This window comes from Zea mays, chromosome 2 (genome assembly GCF_902167145.1).
Source record: "Zea mays cultivar B73 chromosome 2, Zm-B73-REFERENCE-NAM-5.0, whole genome shotgun sequence".
Taxonomy (NCBI): Eukaryota; Viridiplantae; Streptophyta; class Magnoliopsida; order Poales; family Poaceae; genus Zea; species Zea mays.
In genome coordinates, this window is record NC_050097.1 from 239168881 (window position 1) to 239188525 (window position 19645).

The window sequence follows — 19645 nt, forward strand, 5'->3', positions numbered from 1 at the left end:
AGAGTCTTGTACTCATCAAGCATGGTCCTTGCCAAGTCAAGTAGAGTTATATTCTTCCTCTCCACTACACCATTTTGTTGTGGTGTGTAGGGAGAAGAGAACTCATGCTTGATGCCCTCGTCCTCAAGAAAGCCTTCGATTTGAGAGTTCTTGAACTTCGTCCCGTTGTCGCTTCTTATTTTCTTGATCCTTAATCCGAACTCATTTTGAGCTCATCTTAAGAATCCCTTTAAGGTCTCTTGGGTTTGAGATTTTTCCTGCAAAAAGAATACCTAAGTGAAGCGAGAATAATCATCCACAATAACTAGACAGTACTTACTCCCGCCGATGCTTATGTAAGCGATCGGGCCGAATAGATCCATGTGGAGTAGCTCAAGCGGTTTGTCGGTCGTCATGATGTTCTTGTGTGGATGATGACTACCAACTTGCTTCCATGCTTGACATGCGCTACAAACCCTGTCTTTCTCAAAATGAACATTGTTTAGTCCCAAAATGTGTTCTCCCTTTAGAAGCTTGTGAAGATTCTTCATGCCAACATGGGCTAGTCGGTGATGCCAGAGCCAACCTATATTAGTCTTAGCAATTAAGCAAGTATCGAGTTCAGCTCTATTAAAATCAACTAAGTATAGCTGACCCTCTAATACTCCCTTAAATGCTACTGAATCATCACTTCTTCTAAAGACATTGACACCTATATTCGTAAAAAGACAGTTGTAACCCATTTTGCATAATTGAGAAACTGAAAGCAACTTATAATCTAAGGAATCTACAAGAAAAACATTGGAAATAGAATGGTCAGGTGATATAGCAATTTTACCAAGTCATTTGACCAAACCTTGATTTCCATCCCCAAATGTGATAGCTCTTTGGGGATCTTCGTTTTTCTCGTAGGAGGAGAACATCTTTTTCTCCCCTGTCATGTGGTTTGTGCATCCGCTATCAATGATCCAACTTGAGCCCCCGGATGCATAAACCTACAAAACAATTTAAGCCTTGTTCTTATGTACCCAAACGGTCTTGGATCCTTTCACATTAGAAAAAACCACCTTGGGTACCCAAACACAAGTCTTTGAGCCCTTGTGTTTGGCCCCAACATATTTGGCAACTACTTTGCCTGATTTGTTAGTTAAAATATAAGAAGCATCAAAAGTCTTAAATGAAATGTTATAATTATTTGATGCAGTAGGAGATTTCTTTTTAGGCATTTTAGCATGTGTAGTGTGCCTAGAACTAGATGCCTCATTCTTATACATAAAAGCATGATGAGAACTAGAATGAGACTTTCTAGAATGAATTCTCCTAATTTTGTGCTCAGAATAACCAGCAGGATATAAAATATAACCCTTGTTATCATGAGGCATGGGAGTCTTGCCCTTTACAAAGTTGGACAATCTCTTAGGGGCATTAAGTTTGACATTGTCTCCCTGTTGGAAGCCAATGCCATCCTTTATGCCAGGGCGTCTCCCATTATAGAGCATACTTCTAGAAAATTTAAATTTTTCATTTTCTATCTCATGCTCATTAATTTTACTAGTTAGTTATGCTATGTGATCATTTTGTTGTTTAATTAAATCTAGGTGATCATGAATAGCATCAACATTAATATCTCTACATCTCATGCAAATAGAAACGTGATCAACAATGGAGTAGAGGGTTTGCAAACATGTAATTCATCAATCTTAGCATGTAAAATAGCATTCTCATTTCTAAAATTGGAAACAATATCATTGCAAACATTTAAATTCTTAACCTTAGTAATTAGTTTATCATTCTCAATCTTAAGGCTAGAAATTGATTCATTCAACTTGTCAATTTTAGCAATCAAACTAGCATTATCATTTTTAAGGTTGACAAGAGAATCATCACAAATATTTGATTTCTCAATCGTAGCAATTATTTTGGCATTTTCAATTCTAAGGTTAGAGATAGTGTCATGGCAAATGCTAAGTTTACTAGTTAATTTTTCACTTTTCTCTACTTCCTGAGCATAGGCATTTTTTTACTTTAACATGCTTTTTGTTTTCCTTAATAAGAAATTCCTCTTGGCTATCCAAGAGTTCATCCTTCTCACGAATGGCTCCTATCAATTCATTTAACCTTTCTTTTTGTTGCATGTTAAGGTTGGCAAAAAGTGCAAGCAAGTTATCTTCATCATCACTAGAACTACCCTCATCACTAGATGTAGTATACTTGGGGGGTGGTTCTAGCTTGTACCTTCTTTTTCTTACCGTCCTTTGCCATGAGGCACTTGTGGCTGACGTTGGGGAAGAGAAGGCCTTTGGTGACGGCGATGTTGGCGGCGTCGTCGTCGGAGGAGGAGTCGGTGGTGCTTTCGTCGAAATCTCATTCCCGACACACATGGGCATCGCCGCCCTTCTTCTTGTAGTATCTCTTCTTTTCCTTTCTCTTTCCCTTCTTGTCGCCGCCCCTGTCACTGTCACTAGAAATAGGACATTTTGCTATAAAATGACCGGGCTTACCACGCTTGTAGCAAACCTTCTTGGAATGGGGTTTGTAGTCTCTCCCCTTCCTTTGCTTGAGGATTTGGTGAAAGCTCTTGATGATGAGCGTCATTTCCTCGTTGTCAAGCTTGGAGGCGTCGATGGGGAGCCTACTTGACGTAGACTCTTCTTTCTTCTCCTCCGTCGCTTTGAATGCGATGGGTTGCACCTCGGGTGTGTATGTGGCGCCTCGCTCGATGATTTGTTTGGAGCCTTTGATCATCAATTCAAATCTCACAAACTTTCCTATAACCTCCTCGAGAGACATTAGCTTGTATCTAGGATCACCACGAATTAATTGAACTTGTGTAGGATTAAGAAAAACGAGTGATCTTAGAATAACCTTGACCATTTCACGGTCATCCCATTTTGTGCTCCCGAGGTTGCGCACTTGATTCACCAAGGTCTTGAGTCGGTTGTACATGGCTTGTGGCTCCTCTCCTTGGTTGAGGACGAACCGACCGAGCTCCCCCTTGATCGTCTCCCGCTTGGTGATTTTTGTCACCTCATCTCCTTCGTGCGCGGTCTTGAGCACGTCCCAAATCTCTTTGGCACTCTTCAACCCTTGCACCTTATTATACTCCTCTCGACTTAGAGAGGCGAGGAGTATAGTAGTGGCTTGCGAGTTGAAGTGCCGGATTTGGGCAACTTCGTCCGAATCATATCCTTCATCCCCTACGGATGGTACCTGCGCTCCAAACACAATAATGTCCCAAATGCTAGAGTGGAGTGAGGTTAGGTGATGCCTCATTTTATCACTCCACATACAATAATTTTCACCGTCAAAAACCGGTGGTTTGCCTAATGGGATGGAAAGTAATGGAGTATGTTTAGAAATGCGAGGATAGCGTAAGGGGATCTTACTAAACTTCTTGCGCTCATGGCGCTTAGAAGTAACGGACGTAGCGTCGGAGCCGGAGGTGGATGGGGACGAAGAGTCGGTCTCGTAGTAGACCACTTTCTTCATCTTCTTCTTCTTGTCGCCACTCCGATGCGACTTGACGCGGGGAGGTGACTCCTCCCTTCGTTTGTCGCTGGACTCTCTTGATGGAGCCTTCCCGTGGCTTGTGCCCGTTTCCATCTCCCCCTTGGTGGATCCTCCCGACATTACTTCGAGTTGTTAGAATCTAATGAAGTACCGGACTCTGATACCAATTGAAAGTCACCTAGAGGGGGGTGAATAGGCAAATCTGAAATTTATAAACTTTAAGCACAACTACAAGCCAGGGTTAGCGTTAGAAATAAAACCGAGTCCGAAATACAGGGCGAAAACAAATCACAAGCAAATGAAGCAGATGACACAGTGATTTGTTTTACCGAGGTTCGGTTCTTGCAAACCTACTCCCCGTTGAGGTGGTCACAAAGACTGGGTCTCTTTCAACCCTTTCCCTCTCTCAAACGGTCACATAGACCGAGTGAGCTTTTCTCCTCAATCAACTGGGTCACTTAGACCCCACAAGGACCACCATACAATTGGTGTCTCTTGCTTTGATTACAAGTGTCTTGGGAACAAGAATGGGAAAGATGAAAAGCGATCCAAGCGACAAGAACTCAAATGAACATGAAGATCTCTCTCTCTCACTAGTCACTAAGTGTTTGGAGTGATTTTGGACTTGGGAGAGGATTTGATCTCTTGTTTGTGTCTTGGAGTGAAGTATGAAGCTCTTGTATTGAATGCAATGGCTGAAAACTTGGATGCCTTGAATGGTGGTGGTTGGGGGGTATTTATAGCCCCAACCACCAAACCAACCGTTGGGGTTGGGCTGCTATCGATGGACGCACCAGACAGTCCGGTGCGCCACCGGACACTGTCCGGTACGCCATCCACGACACCCAACTGTTAGGGTTCTGACGGTTTCGACCGTTGGAGCTCTGACATCTTGGTGCACCGGACAGTCCGGTGCCGCACCGGACAAGCACTGTTCACTGTCAGGTGCGCCTCTGGCACCTGCTCTGACTTCTGTCGCGAACTGTAGCTCTGTCAGGGCACTATGCAGTCGACCGTTGCGCTGATAGCCGTTGCTCTGCTTGGTGCACCGGACAGTCCGGTGAATTATAGTGGAGTGCGCCTGGAGAAACCCAAAGGTTTGTGGTTTGTGTTGTAGCTCTTTTTATTGGTTTGTGTTGAACCTTTGGCACATGTAGAACTTATATTCTAGAGCAAACTAGTTAGTACAATTATTTGTGTTGGGCAATTCAACCACCAAAATCATTTAGGAAAAGGTTTGACCCTATTTCCCTTTCAAACGTCAGTGAAAAAAACTGGTAGGACCGGCTTAAGTAACCGACTCTGACATTAGCACTATAAAATACCCCTTCTTCCTCCTCAATAGGAGTTGTAGCTCGCAACCAACTTCTATTGCAGGTGATTTTGGAGGTCCAGATTTCACAAAATATAAGGGGGGAGTTTTGATCTTCATTTTGTCATATTTTGGATCTAGGGTTTAACCATGTGAGAGAAAGAGTATAGCTAGGTTATTTTCTCTATTTCCTCAAATGAGGTTGTTTAAGATGGTTAGATTTTGTTTATTCTCTCTCTTTTTTCATGTTTAGTTCTGAAATCATTTTATCCATGGCATATTAGGTTGTTTAATGAATGGTGCATGTGTTGTATGGAGAGAGAGGAAGATAGGTTTAGTAATTAAGATTGTTTTTATTAGTTGCTATGAAAGGTTGGTTTAATTATGTTTCAATTGTCAATTATTGTTCATTTTTGCTCAATTTTAACTATATTTTGGAACTAGCCCTTCGCCATGTGTTAGAGAGAAGAGTATGGCTCGAAAAGTTTGGTTTATGTTTCCTTGCCAATTTTTGTTCATTTTCCCTCAATGTTAGCCACATTTTTATATAAGGTTTCACCTCTTCATCCTTCCCGACAGGAACTATAGCTCGCAGCCCAACTTTCATTGGACATCCAAATTTCACAAAATACAAAGGGAGAGATTTTGATCTTTATTTTTTGGAAGAATGTTGCTAACAAAGGTTGGTTATGTTACCTTTTGTCAATTTTTGTTTATCCGTGCTATATTTAGTTGTTAGGAAATGTTGGTTTATATTTCTCTAGCCAATTTGTGTTCTTGTGTGCTTATGTTAATTTTTTACAGGTGATGATGGAGAGGACATCCTGGATGTATAACTTATCAAGGCTAGGTCCATCATACATATTTGAGGTCCATAGGTTTATTGATGTCGCTACGAACCATACTTGGAGAACAAAGACAGAGCACATATATTGTCCATGCATGGACTACAAAAATGTTGTTGTGTTTGACCACAAAGAACAAATCATATCTCATCTGGTATGTCGATGATTTATGAAGGATTACATTATTTGGACAAAGCATGGAAATGGTAGTTCTTCGCCTTATACAACCGGAAACCCAGCGAACATTGACGACATATTTTATTTCGTTCACGAGACACAACAACCTCTTCCACAGAAATGAACGTGCTAGAACTCATGTTCTTCCAAATGTTATGGATGAGGAAGATGCAGAGTTGTTAGAGGCAATATTACGTCGTCATACAGATCCATAGATGTTCTTCATTAAAGGTATGGAGTCCTTGATGAAGGTAGCAAAAGAGCTTTGTACGATGAGTCTAAGGGTTGTACCAAAGAGTTCACGATGCTCTGGTCTATGCTAAAGTTGTTGATGTTAAAAGCTAGATATGATTTGTCTCATGCTGGCTTTGCTGCGTTCTTGAGTATTATCACAGACATGCTTTCAAAGGAGAGTAAAGTGTCTGCTAACACATACTACACAAAGAAACTAATCAACCATCTCATTATGGGTGTGGAGAAGATCCACGCGTGTAGAAATCAATGCATCCTTTATCGATGTGATGATTACAAAGACTTGGAGAGCTGCCCAAAGTGTGGTGCAAGTAGGTACAAGACGAATAAAGACTATCGATAGAAAGAGTGTGTTGCATTTGTGTATAAAGGGAAAAAGCGAAAGAAAACCCAAAAGAAGACCCAACAAAGTTCAAAACCCACGAGCAAAGAAAAAGAAGTAGATTATTATGCGCTCAAAATGATTTATGCTTTGGTGATGTGGTACCTCCTCGTCGTTGATCGATTGAGGTGTTTGTTAGCTAACCCTGAGGATGCCAAACTTATGAGCTGGCATGCTTCTGATGAGGACAAAAACGATGGAAAGCTTTGACATCCAGCCTTATGTGGTGCCACAAGCAACCATTGGGACCTGTCTTATGTGGGTTCTATGTGTGCGAGTTCATGAGACAAAACGGACGATACATCACAAACCCTAGCCAGGTATTATTAGTAATAGTCATGTATGTATTTATGTCATTTAAGATACAAATGTGTTATCGAGTGTAAATATATGATGTTTATAAACTTTCTTTATAGAATTTTCAACCAGGAAAGCTGGAGAACATGGCCAAAGGTGTATTGTATGGCATAATTGAGGATCTATGCACATTCATATTGAAAGAGGTCATTCCCATTGAAGGAAAATATCATGATGCTACTAGTACATTAGCTAGATCAGTGTTTTGAGTACTCACAGAAATTGGTGCACGGTTCTGCCTTTCTGCCTTTCTCCACGTGCTGGGCTTGCATCCATGGCCACGAATCTCGCCCACAAAGCTTCCATCCATGGCAGCCGTGACCCGGTCCCCCAGCCACGCTGCCTTCCATCCATGGCTGCCCACGCGCCCGGCTCCCCATTTTCTTGCACGACGTGAGATGGAGATTCTGCATTACCCACAAATCACATCCATGGCCGCGAATCGTCGGTCTGCCAAATCCGCCGCGAATCTCGCCCACAAAGCTTCCATCCATGGCTGCCACGACCAATCCATGGCAGCCACGCCCCGGTCCCCCGACCGCACCGGCTTCCATCCATGGTTGCCCGCGCGCCTGGCTCCCCCTTCCCTTGCACGATCCGCTCCTGGAGCGTGGACATGAGCGTCGCCCACTGCGCCTGCTTCGGCGGCGCGACGGGGGCTGGTGGCCACGGACGCCAGGTCCTGGCATGGCACCGCGCCGACCACCGTCCACGTGGCGAAGACGAGGATGGAGCTCATGGTGTACAACGCCAGTCCGAGCCCACACCCCGCGCCCATGCCCGAACTCCCCACCGTGCTTGAGCGAGGTGGTGGCAACGACGTTGAGGGAGATGGCGACAAGCAATCCTAGCAGGGGCATGGCGCAGAGATTCAACCGCCTCGGTCAGTGGAGACGGCACCAACCCGCCGTGTGCTCTCAGGTCTGAGATCCCTGCTTTTAGATCCCCTTTTTCCTCCCTTTGCTCCCGAAGTGCGTCCCCTTCTTCCCCCCTTTGTGCTCCCTTTGTTCTCGCTTTGTTTGTTTCTACTACTTTGGTGGTTGTGACCGAAGCGCTTCTCTTGGGAGAACACGTAGAGCTATTATTAGCTTGAGGAAGGAGTAGCCTTTTGTCTGTACTTGTTCTGCTGGGAACTTGGGCGACAACAATGAAGCTAAGCAGACCAATATTCTTTCTGGGCACTTTGATTTTGCTGGTTTGTGTAATAGGTCAATACATCTCATCAAAGAAAGAAGGAATTCGGATATTGCACCTATAGGTTCACTGCAATTAGGTGTTTGTAGGCACCGAGCTGACCTAATGAAGGTAGCTCTCCTGATTCCTGTTATATGTACCAGCTTCCATTCTGTATTTGTACTTTGACATTATGTATTTGCATTTAAAGTTTGAACACAACAACTGTATGCTTTGCAGTATTTGTGTGACCGGGCGGATCCTCCAATTCCTTGTGAGCTTGTGAGGGGCCATCTTGACTATACACCTCATGCTTGGAACATTGTTCCTGTTAAAAAGAGGAATGGCTGGGTAAGGATGATTGTTGATGCTTGTTACCCCACCAACATAAAGGAAGAAACAGATCCAGAGTACTTTTGCAGGTAGCAGCTTGTGATCTTATATTCCTATACTCCGTAAGCAGAAATCATTTTAGCTTCCCTTGTTTCCCCATTCATATTTCCTGTTGTATTCATATGAAGTGCACCATGCTTGTCCTATGTCATGGTCAATATTGCGTTAGCATTGTTTCAGTTATGCTAATATTGTTTGGCATAAAGAATGACCTACAAAATTCCACACCACATATTTCTAAAATAGGCCTATTTTAAATAGCTAATTTCCAGTTTTTAGCTTATATTTGTTTCATGTGATTTCAGTATTATTTTGTTATTTAGATGCAGAAGGTGAACATGTGGAATAGAATATATTATATCCACATATTATAAAAAGAACAGTATTGTAAATTATTATATGGTACGTTCTACCTTTTGTTATATTCTATTTATAATATGTTCCATGATGATGCTAACAAGTTGGCAGTCCTATCTTTACAAAATTTACCCGTGGTTGTGTAGGTGTTCTCCGTCTGTACAATTTTCATTTAGAAAAATTATAGCAGCTAAGAAAATATCTTCCCTTTGTGGCAGGAACTTATGGTTATTGCTGGTAGATACTCTTTTAATCTCTACTACTACTTATGTAACTAACGTAGGCATCCACAGAGGAAATTGGTGCACGGTTCTGCCTTTCTGCCTTTCTCCACGCGCTGGGCTTGCATCCATGGCCGCGAATCTCCGCCGTGAATCTCGCCCACAAAGCTTCCATCCATGGCTGCCGCGACCAATCCATGGCAGCCGCGCCTCGGTCCCCGTACCTTGGGCAAATGTGTTTCTATGTTTCCTGAGTTGTGTTGGCTAGCCCATGATATAAAGTGATCATTGCCTATCTATTACTTAGATTGATTAATTGTCCATTATTTACTATTTATTTGTTACTGATATTTTATTGTTGTTATTGTTGTACTATTGACCTTTGTAAATGCTATTGTTCATTCTTTTTTTAAAGCAGTCTGCTTCACTAGGCACTAAATATGCTGTAATTTTTAGCAATGGCATGCTGCATCATTTTTTGTAGAAATATTCAAATCGTGTCTTTTTGGTTTTGCTCTGGAAGACAAATAGATCTGGGTTCTGGGTAGTGTTTAAGCAATGTAGTGGTGAAACAACTAAATTAAAATAACAAAATTTATGTATAGATAGGATCACAAATGTATTAAGTGTTTCCGTTGCAACGCACAGGCACTCACCTACTAGAAACTATAAAAGTGTGTAATACCTAAATTGTGGATGATAAAAGAGAAGGGTTAATCTCCTTATGTGTATTTTCCTTTTTTTATTAGAACATATGATGAATAATCATATTTAAAGTGAATAAATTAAGTAATGAAACATAAATAATCTATGCATCATGTTGGAGGTTATTTGTTTATGCACTTAATAATGATAAAAATATATATAAAATACTGAAGTTGGAGTTTAATCTAATTTGAAATCTAGAATAGAAATTCAAAAGAGAAAAGAAAAGAGAATAAAAAAAAAGAGAAGAAGAAACCTAGCTGGGCTGACACCATCGCTTTTGGCCCATCTGTGTTCTCCCTTTTTCCGGCCCAGCATCCCTCCGCGCCAGCCGTTCCCTCACCGCCAGGTGGGCCCCGCAGCACAGCCCAACCAGCCACTGCCTTGCATCCCTCTCCACCGACTGCAGGTTGGGGCCCATTGATCAGCCCTTGGGAAAGTAGGATCGGGTTGCGGTATTCGGGAGCTGGGACCTGAGCGCCAGTCTCTCTTCCCTTCTACTCGCGCGCGCGGACTCGCCCCCATGCCACTGCCAGGTGGGGCCGGGTCGCCAGGACTTTCTCCACTGCGCCATCCCAGGTCAGGGGGAATCGCGTCGTCCGGCGAGGAAATCGCAACAACCTCCCGCTTGCTAGCGGAGTAGCGGGGGTCGTTGGGGTAGGGCTCCTCTCGTCGACCTGGATGGTACCATATAAACCACTGTCGGGCAAACAACCCAGAGCGTTTAGAGAGAGAGAAGCCAGGGAGAAGGAGGAAGAGCCGCCGCGGTGATTTGGCGTTTCCTGGTCCTCGGCAGGGTTGTCAGGGGAGTCGTCAGGACACGGGCAAGCTTTGTACGCTACCAATTCAGCGAATAACCGACCGGGGTGCGTGGAATTGCTCACCGGAGCAAACCCTCCGCCGCCGAACCACCATCCGCTGTGAGCAGTGCACGCTATCGTCCGATTCCTGGTAATGACCTTTCCTCTCAATTCATGTTTATCTACGCATCGTGTAGAACACCAGGGCTCGGCTCACCGGCGTGCTCTCGCGCATCCCCCCTGACATCTCCGTCTCGGTCCATCTCCTGCCTTCACAGATCGTTAATTTCATCGATGGGTGCCATGGAGGACCGCAGCTCCAAGCAGGCAGGCGCGGGCTTGGTGGCCCACCTCCACGACGACCTCCTTGTGGAGATCCTCTCCCGCGTCCCCGCCAAGTCCATCTGCCGGTTCAAGTGCGTGTCCAAGGCCTGGCTCGACCTCATTGCCGGTCCCGACCACCGTAAGAAGCTCCGCCAACCCATGCAGGGACTCATCTACATGAATCCAGAGAAGGACCGCCACAGCTTCAGCTTCCTGGACCTGCCACTGACAGTAGGATCCGTGCCTCTGGACGTTGTCGACCCTGCAGGCTTCATCTCCTACCTGACGGAACAGCCTGGGATCCATCGCCTCGTCTTACTGGATTCCTGCAATGGCCTGATCCTATTCCAGCACCTTATGGAGCTGCCGCACTACAACAGTTTGGGCTATGTCGTGTGCAACCCGACCACGAAGCAATGGCGAGCCGTGCCCGAGCCCGACTGCAGCTCCCATGTACCAATAAACTACACATATTTGGCTTTTGATCCGACTGTATCCTCCCACTTCCACTTGGTCCGGTTCAAAAAGAATCGCGAATACATGGAGCCCATGTCGGTGCATGCTTACTCGTCTAAAACTGGGATATGGACCTATAGCCAAACTGAGAAAGAAGAAGAAGAATGGCAGAATCAGGTCTACTTATCTATAAGTAATCGATGCGCCTTTGTTAATGGCTTCCTGCATTTGCTAGTTTGGGGCTCCAACAAAATGCAGATACTCATTGTAGATGTACAAGGACGTCCAAGAAGGATGATCAGACTGCCAGACGCGGCTGCTGGTAATTGTGAGGGATGCTACTGTGTTTACTTTGGCCAATCCCAGGGGCATCTGCACTGCATTACTAAACAATTATTCGACTTCAACGAAGAGAAATACGAGCTGTCCATCTGGGCTCTTCAGGATTACGATGCACAAGAGTGGGTGCTGAAGGACACTGTGAGCTCCCTCCAGCTCTTTGGAGGAAATTGCCCCACAAGTGTCGCATTGGAGTTGTACAGCGAGGTGGCCAGCATGCATCTGGATCGCAATGTGGTCTTCTTCTTTTCACACTGTGAACGTAGATTCATAGCATATGACATGGACAGCAAGGAAGTGAGTGTTTTCAGCAGTTCCAAAGCTATACACAGGTGGAAGGTTGGTTGCTATGTTCCTTGTTTCTCACCGGCGCCTCTCAAATAAGCACTACAAGCAATTAGTGCGTGGTCTAATACAAGTATGAGCTGCTAGCAACTTAGTTAGACTGTAATAAGGTCAAGTGAAGTATTTCGTCCATGAGTGTTTGGTCTAATTAGTTCCGCAAGCCTGTTGAGGCATTTATATATATATGTAGTCTATATTTATGGATGCTAGTTAAATTAATGGATACGTTGTATGATTTATGTTTTTGGCTATACATAAGTTATTATATGCATGATTTATATGCTTCCTTTTGTTGGCTGTAGTAACGAGCAGCTCGTTGTTTATGTCGAATTTTGTTTATTTGGTCGATCTTTGGTAAAATCGTCTTCCGTTTCTTGGAAATCTTGCATGCTAGTATGGACCGGTTTCAAATATTATTGCCTGTCGAATTTATATTAGTTCTGCTGGTGCTTGAAGCATTGGCGAGGGAGTTCCAGCTTTGGTTTGGATGGAATCATTGTATATTGGGTGTCAGTTTCTGAGTAAAAAGGTAGTTCCCTCCGATCGACAGAAGTAACATGTTGGACCAGCCTGATAGATTATGGTGGGAGATAGCTATTTCTACATTTCCATAAAACCCAAAGAAAAATTGCACTAATAGTTATTACTAGCTATACGACCAGTTTTTTATGTCAAGCAATACTTGTCAGCTGCTCGCTGAAACCTTTGAATTGGCTCCAAATCTTTGGTTGCACGTTCTTCCTCGAAAAATACCTGAGCATATTCGTGCTGTGCAGCAATGTCATTATCAGGAGCTTGCTCCAGTATGCCAGGAATTTTCTGTTAGAATTCGGCTCTTTTAGCCTATTTATGGCTGGCCCAATTCATTTTTAGGAAGCTAATATGTTGTGCAGAGATGGCATAGGGGTTTAGAAAGCTAATCAGTGCGCGTAGATATGGCTTAACTCCTCGCGAGGGCACTGGGTGTGCCGTTCTTAACGGTGTGTTGTATTTTATAATCTCGGGTGAATAAGAAGAAGATCGAGATCAGATTGTTGCTGTAAATGTGCAAGGGTGAAGTTCAGATTGTTGTCGGGTCCTCTTGCTTAGATGTTCTATATCCTATATTCCTATTCCTTCTGATGGTGACGCTTTTCTTCTTCCAACCAGCTGTATGTGAGTTATGCAACATGGTGCTTTGTGAGCACGCATGTGGCTTTATAGTTCTTTCTGCTGAATGCTTGGATGTATCCTATATTCCTTCTGATGGTGATGCTTTTCTTCTCTCAACACCCTGTACGTGTGTCAGCCTTTTTTACTTTACATATGCAACGTGATGTTTGTGAACATGCATGCATGCACGTGGCTTTTTAGTTCTGCTGAATATCTTTTGTAGTGGTGAAACTGAACTTAGTTAGGCTTGCAGATTTGATATTGGTCAAGCAAAAGTACAATAATGAGTCGGTCTCGGAATATATTCAGAGGTTTAGAGATGTCAAAACCCATCGCTTGAGCTTGATTATATTGCCGAAAAGGATTCAGCCAGCCTTGCCTTTTCTGGTTTGCTTGCTGGTATCAAAGATATAGATAAGAAGGGCAAGAATGTTCAGATATTAATCAGGCTTTACAAAAGCCTTTACTGCAAGAAAACCATGCTTTCCAAAATATTAGTCGTTTTAGCTCTTGGTTTTTATGTCGATGTTTAAATGGATGAAGATGAACCTAGACATATATATAGAACACATACACCAAGTATTGTATTATTCTATTTATTAACTAAAACGAATTTTAATTTGGGGCGTAGGGAGTATTAGGGTGTGTTTGGTTGGACGTATAAGAAGGGATGGAAGGGGACGACCACAATTTATATAGTATTTGGATGAGAGTCACACGGGCTGAGTGAACACGGGAGCAATTTTTTTGGCGGTGTGGTCCCAAAAAATCGTTGGGACAGTGTCGCCCCTGTCTCATCCTACTTTGATCTCAAACCAAACACATCGTTAATCATGCTTTACAATAGGTCGTCGCAAGCGCAAGGGCTGGCGCACGGGGCAACAACAACGATGGACGTGAGAGGCTAGGATGTTGTCGGGCGTGCAGGGCTAGGGCGGTGCTAGCGCATGGGGTAGGCGTGCCATCGGCTGCGAGGCCAGTCGGGTGCGCTAGTGGTGGGGTGTGGGGGCACTGGCGCGAGCAGGGTATGAAAAGATGCAGTCATGCTTGGGACGGGGTGACGATGGGCCCTTAGGGTTAGGGGCGGTTGCGGCCATGAGGGGACTGGGCGGAGGCGAGCGCGCGGGGTCGAGGACAGCGCTGGGCCAGGGGCGGGGGCGCGAAGAGCATGGATAGCGACAACAACAAGCTACAAAATAAGAAAGCGACGGAAGAAGAGCCGAGCGTGAGGCTTATACATGACTAATTTTCGGCGAATGATAGTTCGTCACAGAAATTAAATCTTCACTAGTTAGTTGCTCGTGCTTTGCTACGATTTCTATATATCATATAGATAAACATTAATTCAATGAGATATATAGTCAAGCATGATTATATTTTTAAAATTTCTAATTATTAGTATTTACATATTTAAATTATCGTTCCTTTTTAAACATAAACAAATGTGTGGTTTGGTGATAAACGCTAGATGTTTGGAGCTAGAGTGGTGTAGATGTGAGTCCTCAACACCGACTATTTTCTGTGCAGCTCAGTGAGCAAGCGCACGGGAGTGCACTGAGCGTGGGGGCGTAGGACCACAACAAGCCCACTTAAATATATACAGTACTCTCTTCGTTTTAGTTTTATTTATTTATCACCGATTAATTTAAAATAAACTAGTGGGCGACTAAACAACCCTAATTACGACGGTTGACAGTTAGCCACCAAAATTTTTTTTCGTGGTCCACTAGTACAGAGAAGCTCTATAGTGGCGGTCGTAAACCTATTTATAGTGACGTTTTATGTAACCGCCAGTACTAGAGGTCAGTAGAAATCATCATTTTTACAGGCGGTTAACTGAGGACCGCCAGTGAAAATCGATTTTTACTGGCGGTCGGCATAATAAACCGCCAGTAAAAATCGTTTTTTCACTGGCGGTCGGCATAATAAACCGTCAGTAAAAATCGTTTTCAGGAAACATAAAAACGTGTTTTAAAAATAGCAAAAAAAATATTTTTTGGTGAGGCCTCGGCCCACCCACCCTCACTCGTCTGTCTCTAATTGAAGTCGCAAGTCGTAGCATTTTTCGTGTACTACGCGCAGTTGCTAGGAATCGAACACCTAAACTTCACCCTCACGCGTACCCTCCTCTACCATTCCACATATGACTTGTTTTGTGTCTAATTTGTAGTTTTGTTGCCCACATATTACAACCAACTGAGTGTAAACTGCTTGTTTGAGACCGTAAACGAATTCAAATAAAAAATTTGTCAACTACAAATTTGAATAAATTTTGAAGTTCTACAACTTTCATTTTGACACTTTTTTCATCCGAGGTTGTTTGCAAAATTTGAATTTTAAATTTGACAAATTTAGATACAATTTTTGAGAGTCGAAATGATTTCAAATAAAAAAAGTTGTAAACTACAAAGTTTTATAACTTTTAGAGATCTACAACTTTTATTTTGAGGGTTTCATCATACGAGATCGTTGGAAAAAAAACTCAAAAAATTAAGGATAAAAATGATTTCTAGTGGCGGTTCCTTAAAAACCGCCACTAGAAATCGATTTCTACGGACGGTTCCTTAAGAAAACCGCCACTAGAAATTATGGATTTCTACTGGCGGTTTTCATAAAGAACCGCCTCTAAAAATACGATTTCTAGTGGCGGTTTTCTTAAGAAACCGCCACTAAAAATAGCGCAGGCGGTTGATAACTGAATCCGCCTGTAAAAATATACCACACCGCAGGCTTTGAGCATTTTTCTACTAGTGGTCATGTGTGAGCGGTCAAAAATAAAGTCATTTTCGATAGCGTAGCATCCGAAAATAAATCGGGCTGAAGATTTGCGAGAAAAACACGGAATGAGGGGCTGGTGGAGCGACCTTTTTCTTTTCAATTTTTATCATAAACGGCGCGGTTGTGAGTGCAAGGGATGGTGGATGGTGGAGGACGCGTTGTGACTTAGGGTCTGTTTGGTTGGGCTGTGGCTGTGAAAAAAGTTACTGTGGGCTCTAAGCTGTGGAAAAAGCTACTGTAGGCTGTAAGCTGTTAAAAAGTTAAAAATCGTTTTGTGGAAAGTCGTTAAAAAATTCACTAAAAGTCGTTAAAAATTCTTCGATATATGTTTTCATAGTTCCATCCGAAAAGTCACTAAAAACAGGTGTAGAGGTGCTTTCAGATTTGCACTACGAGAAAGTTGGCTTTTAGAAAAAGCTGCTTCCTTGATCCACACTTTTGGTTGACTTTTGGCTTTTAGGGGGACAAAAACCAAAGCAAGTCAAACCAAACATACCCTTAGCCCACGCACTCCACCCCACCCCACCCCACTGCCGGCGGCCGGCCGGAAGCTAACTGCCCCACCCACCGCCAGTCCGCCACCACCGCCCGCCGTGAAATGGAGAACGTAGAAACGGAGGCAGTGGCCGGCGGGTTCCTCCCCCATGTCCCCGAAGGTCCCTTGATTGAAATTCTCTCGCGTCTCTCCATCAAGGATGTCCTCCCATCCACATGCTCGTTCAAAGAACAACTTTCCAGACGGCCGTAAGATTCTTCCCGAAACCCTCTGCAAGGGTTTTTCTACATCGGCTGCGACTGCACGAGGAACGGCGGCGATGGTGGAGAGGATGGAGACGGCAGCGGCACGGACGACGGCGATGATGGTGACCGCAGCGGTGATAGCGACCGCGTTGATGGAGATAGTCATGAAGAGGGAGACGACGGTGCCCACGGAACGGAGACGACAACGGTGGTGATGGGCCTGACGGCAGCAGCGGCACGGACGAGAGGATGGATACGCAAGCACTAGTGACGGTGACTACGGTTTGCATTTCTTGGACCTGATGCCTAGATCCATGCCTGTCCTAGATGACACGGCGGACAAGGGATTTGCCTTCATGCCGGCGCCGGCCAATCTAGGCAGCGAGCTTTGGGTGCAGAGAGCGTTCAGAAGGCTACATCGGCAGCGCTGTTCTGAACGACATGCTGCATGTCTTGGTGCGGCGCAGTGCAAACGACGACGACGGCGACGGCGACTTGCTCATAGTTGCTATGGACGGGGACGAAGGAAGCATACGCAGGATCATTCCCTGGCCACTGGGCGTCTATTCCAGAGCCGTCTTCGATTCTTCGTTGGCCAGTCCCATGGGCGCCTGCACTGCATCAGGACGGAGTTTACGTGTGCGTACAGAGACGACGACAGGCCCATTGACGTTCTTCAGGACTACGATGCAGCTGGAGCTGAAGGGTGGCGCAGAAGAAGACACAGCAGCATTCGAGAAGACCACCAGCAGCTTATAATACAACATGAGTAGGTCTCTACTTTGCGCGTGCCTCCTCACTCTCGGGCAGAAGCATATAAGAGCTACTGGATTGTGGGGCCGTACGTGCGTTGATCAGAAGCTTTGGGACGAAATCTACCGGTAGCATGCATCTTACTGTTATTAGGTGTGGTGCATTTTTAGTTCTCCAAATCCTCTTGCTTGGATGTTCTATCCTATTCCTTCTTTCAACCAGCTGTATGCATGTGAGTTAGCCTCCGTTAACATTACATATGCAGCTTCAATTCGTCCTTGTGAACATGCATGTGGGTTTTTAGCTCTGCTGAACACGAGTAGAAAAGAGCTCAAAGCCGACGATGTTCGAATTTTTACTGACGGTTTCAGTTATCAAACGTTTCAGTGAATAAAACCAGTGAGACCGACTTAAGGAACCGACAATGACTTTAGTACTATAAAATACCCCTTCTTCCTCCTCAATAAGAGTTGTAGCTCGCAACCAACTTCTATTGCAGGTGATTTTGGATGTCCAGATTTTACAAAATATAAGGGGTGAGTTTTGATCTTCATTTTGCCACATTTTATATCTAGGGTTTCACCATGTGAGAGAGAGTATAGCTAGGTTATTTTCTCTATTTCCTCAAATGAGGTTGTTTAAGATGGTTAGATTTTGTTTATCCTCTCTCCTTTTTCATGTTTAGTTCTCAAATCATTTTATCCATGACATATTAAGTTGTTTAATGAACAGTACATGTGTTGTATGGAGAGAGAGGAAGATATGTTTGGTAATTAAGATTGTTTTTATTAGTTGCTATGAAAAGTTGGTTTAATAATGTTTCAATTGTCAATTATTGTTCAATTTTAACTACATTTTTGAACTAGACCTTCACCATGTGTTAGAGAGAAGAGTATGGCTAGGAAAGTTTGGTTTATGTTTCCTTGCCAAATTTTGTTCATTTTCCCTCAATTTTAGCCACATTTTTTATATAAGGTTTCACCTCTTCATCCTTCCTGACAAGAACTGTAGCTCGCAGCCCAACTTCCATTGGACGGCCAAATTTCACAAAATACGAAGGGGGAGGTTTTGATCTTTATTTTTTGGAAGAAGGCTGCTAACAAAGGTTGGTTTATGTTATCTTTTATCAATTTTTGTTTATCCGTGATATATTTAGTTGTTAGAAAATATTGGTTTATGTTTCTCTTGCCAATTTGTGTTCTTGTGTGTTTATGTTACTTTTTTACAGGTGATGATGGAGAGGACATCCTGGATATATAACTTGTCAAGGCTAGATCCATCATACATATTCGAGGTCCATAGGATTATTGATGTCGCTACGAACTATGCTTGGAGAACAAAGACTTAGCACATATATTGTCCATGCATGGACTGCAAAAACGTTGTTGTGTTTGACCACAAGGAACGAATCATATCTCATATGGTATGTCGATGATTTATTAAGGATTACATTATTTGGACAAAGCATGGAGATGGTAGCTCTTCGCCTTATACAACCGGAAACCCAGCGAACATTGACGACATATTTTAGTTCGTTCACGAGACACAACAACCTCTTCCACAGAAATGAACGTGATAGAACTCATGTTCTTCCAAATGTTATGGATGAGAAAGATGCAGAGTTGTTAGAGTCTATATTACGTCGTCATACAGATCCATAGATGTTCTTCATTAAAGGTATGGAGTCATTGATGAAGGCAGCAAAAGAGCCTTTGTACGACGAGACTAAGGGTTGTACCAAAGAGTTCACGATGCTCCGGTCTTTGCTAAAGTTGTTGATGTTAAAAGCTAGATATGATTTGTCTCATACTGGCTTTGTTGCGTTCTTGAGTATTATCGCAGACATGCTTTTAAAGGAGAATAAAGTGTCTGCTAACACATACTATACAAAGAAACTAATCAGTCATCTCATTATGGGTGTGGAGAAGATCCACGCGTGTAGAAATCAATGCATCCTTTATCGAGGTGATGATTACAAAGACTTGGAGAGCTGCCCAAAATGTGGTGCAAGTAGGTACAAGACGAATAAATACTATCGATAGAAAGAGTGTGTTGCATCTGTGTTTAAAGGGAAAAAGCGAAAGAAAACCCAAAAGAAGACCCAACAAAGTTCAAACCCCACGAGCAAAGAAAAAGAAGTAGATTATTATGCGCTCAAAAATATTTCTGCTTTGGTGATGTGGTACCTCCCCGTCGTTGATCGATTGAGGTGTTTGTTAGCTAACCCTGAGAATGCCAAACTTATGAGTTGGCATGCTTCTGATGAGCACAAAAATGATTGAAAGCTTCAACAT

General features: G+C 43.5%; 1 protein-coding gene and 1 non-coding gene across 2 annotated transcripts; both read left to right on the forward strand.

Moving 5' to 3' along the window:
* Nucleotides 1–6878: 6878 nt before the first annotated feature.
* LOC103648244 (uncharacterized) lies at nucleotides 6879–9274 on the forward strand. Its single transcript, XR_004856549.1, has 3 exons — nucleotides 6879–8119; nucleotides 8228–8409; nucleotides 9021–9274. It is a non-coding gene; the product is annotated as an uncharacterized protein (transcript).
* Nucleotides 9275–10255: 981 nt separating this feature from the next.
* LOC103648245 (F-box protein At5g07610-like) lies at nucleotides 10256–12197 on the forward strand. Its single transcript, NM_001319755.1, has 2 exons — nucleotides 10256–10614; nucleotides 10742–12197. Exon 2 carries the CDS (start codon nucleotides 10758–10760, stop codon nucleotides 11964–11966), a length of 1209 nt encoding a protein of 402 aa, NP_001306684.1. The 5' UTR covers nucleotides 10256–10614; nucleotides 10742–10757; the 3' UTR covers nucleotides 11967–12197.
* Nucleotides 12198–19645: the final 7448 nt, after the last annotated feature.

Coding starts and splice junctions, on each gene's coding strand:
- LOC103648245 (NM_001319755.1), top strand. CDS start 10,758: ATGGGTGCCATGGAGGACCGCAGCTCCAAGCAGGCAGGCGCGGGCTTG.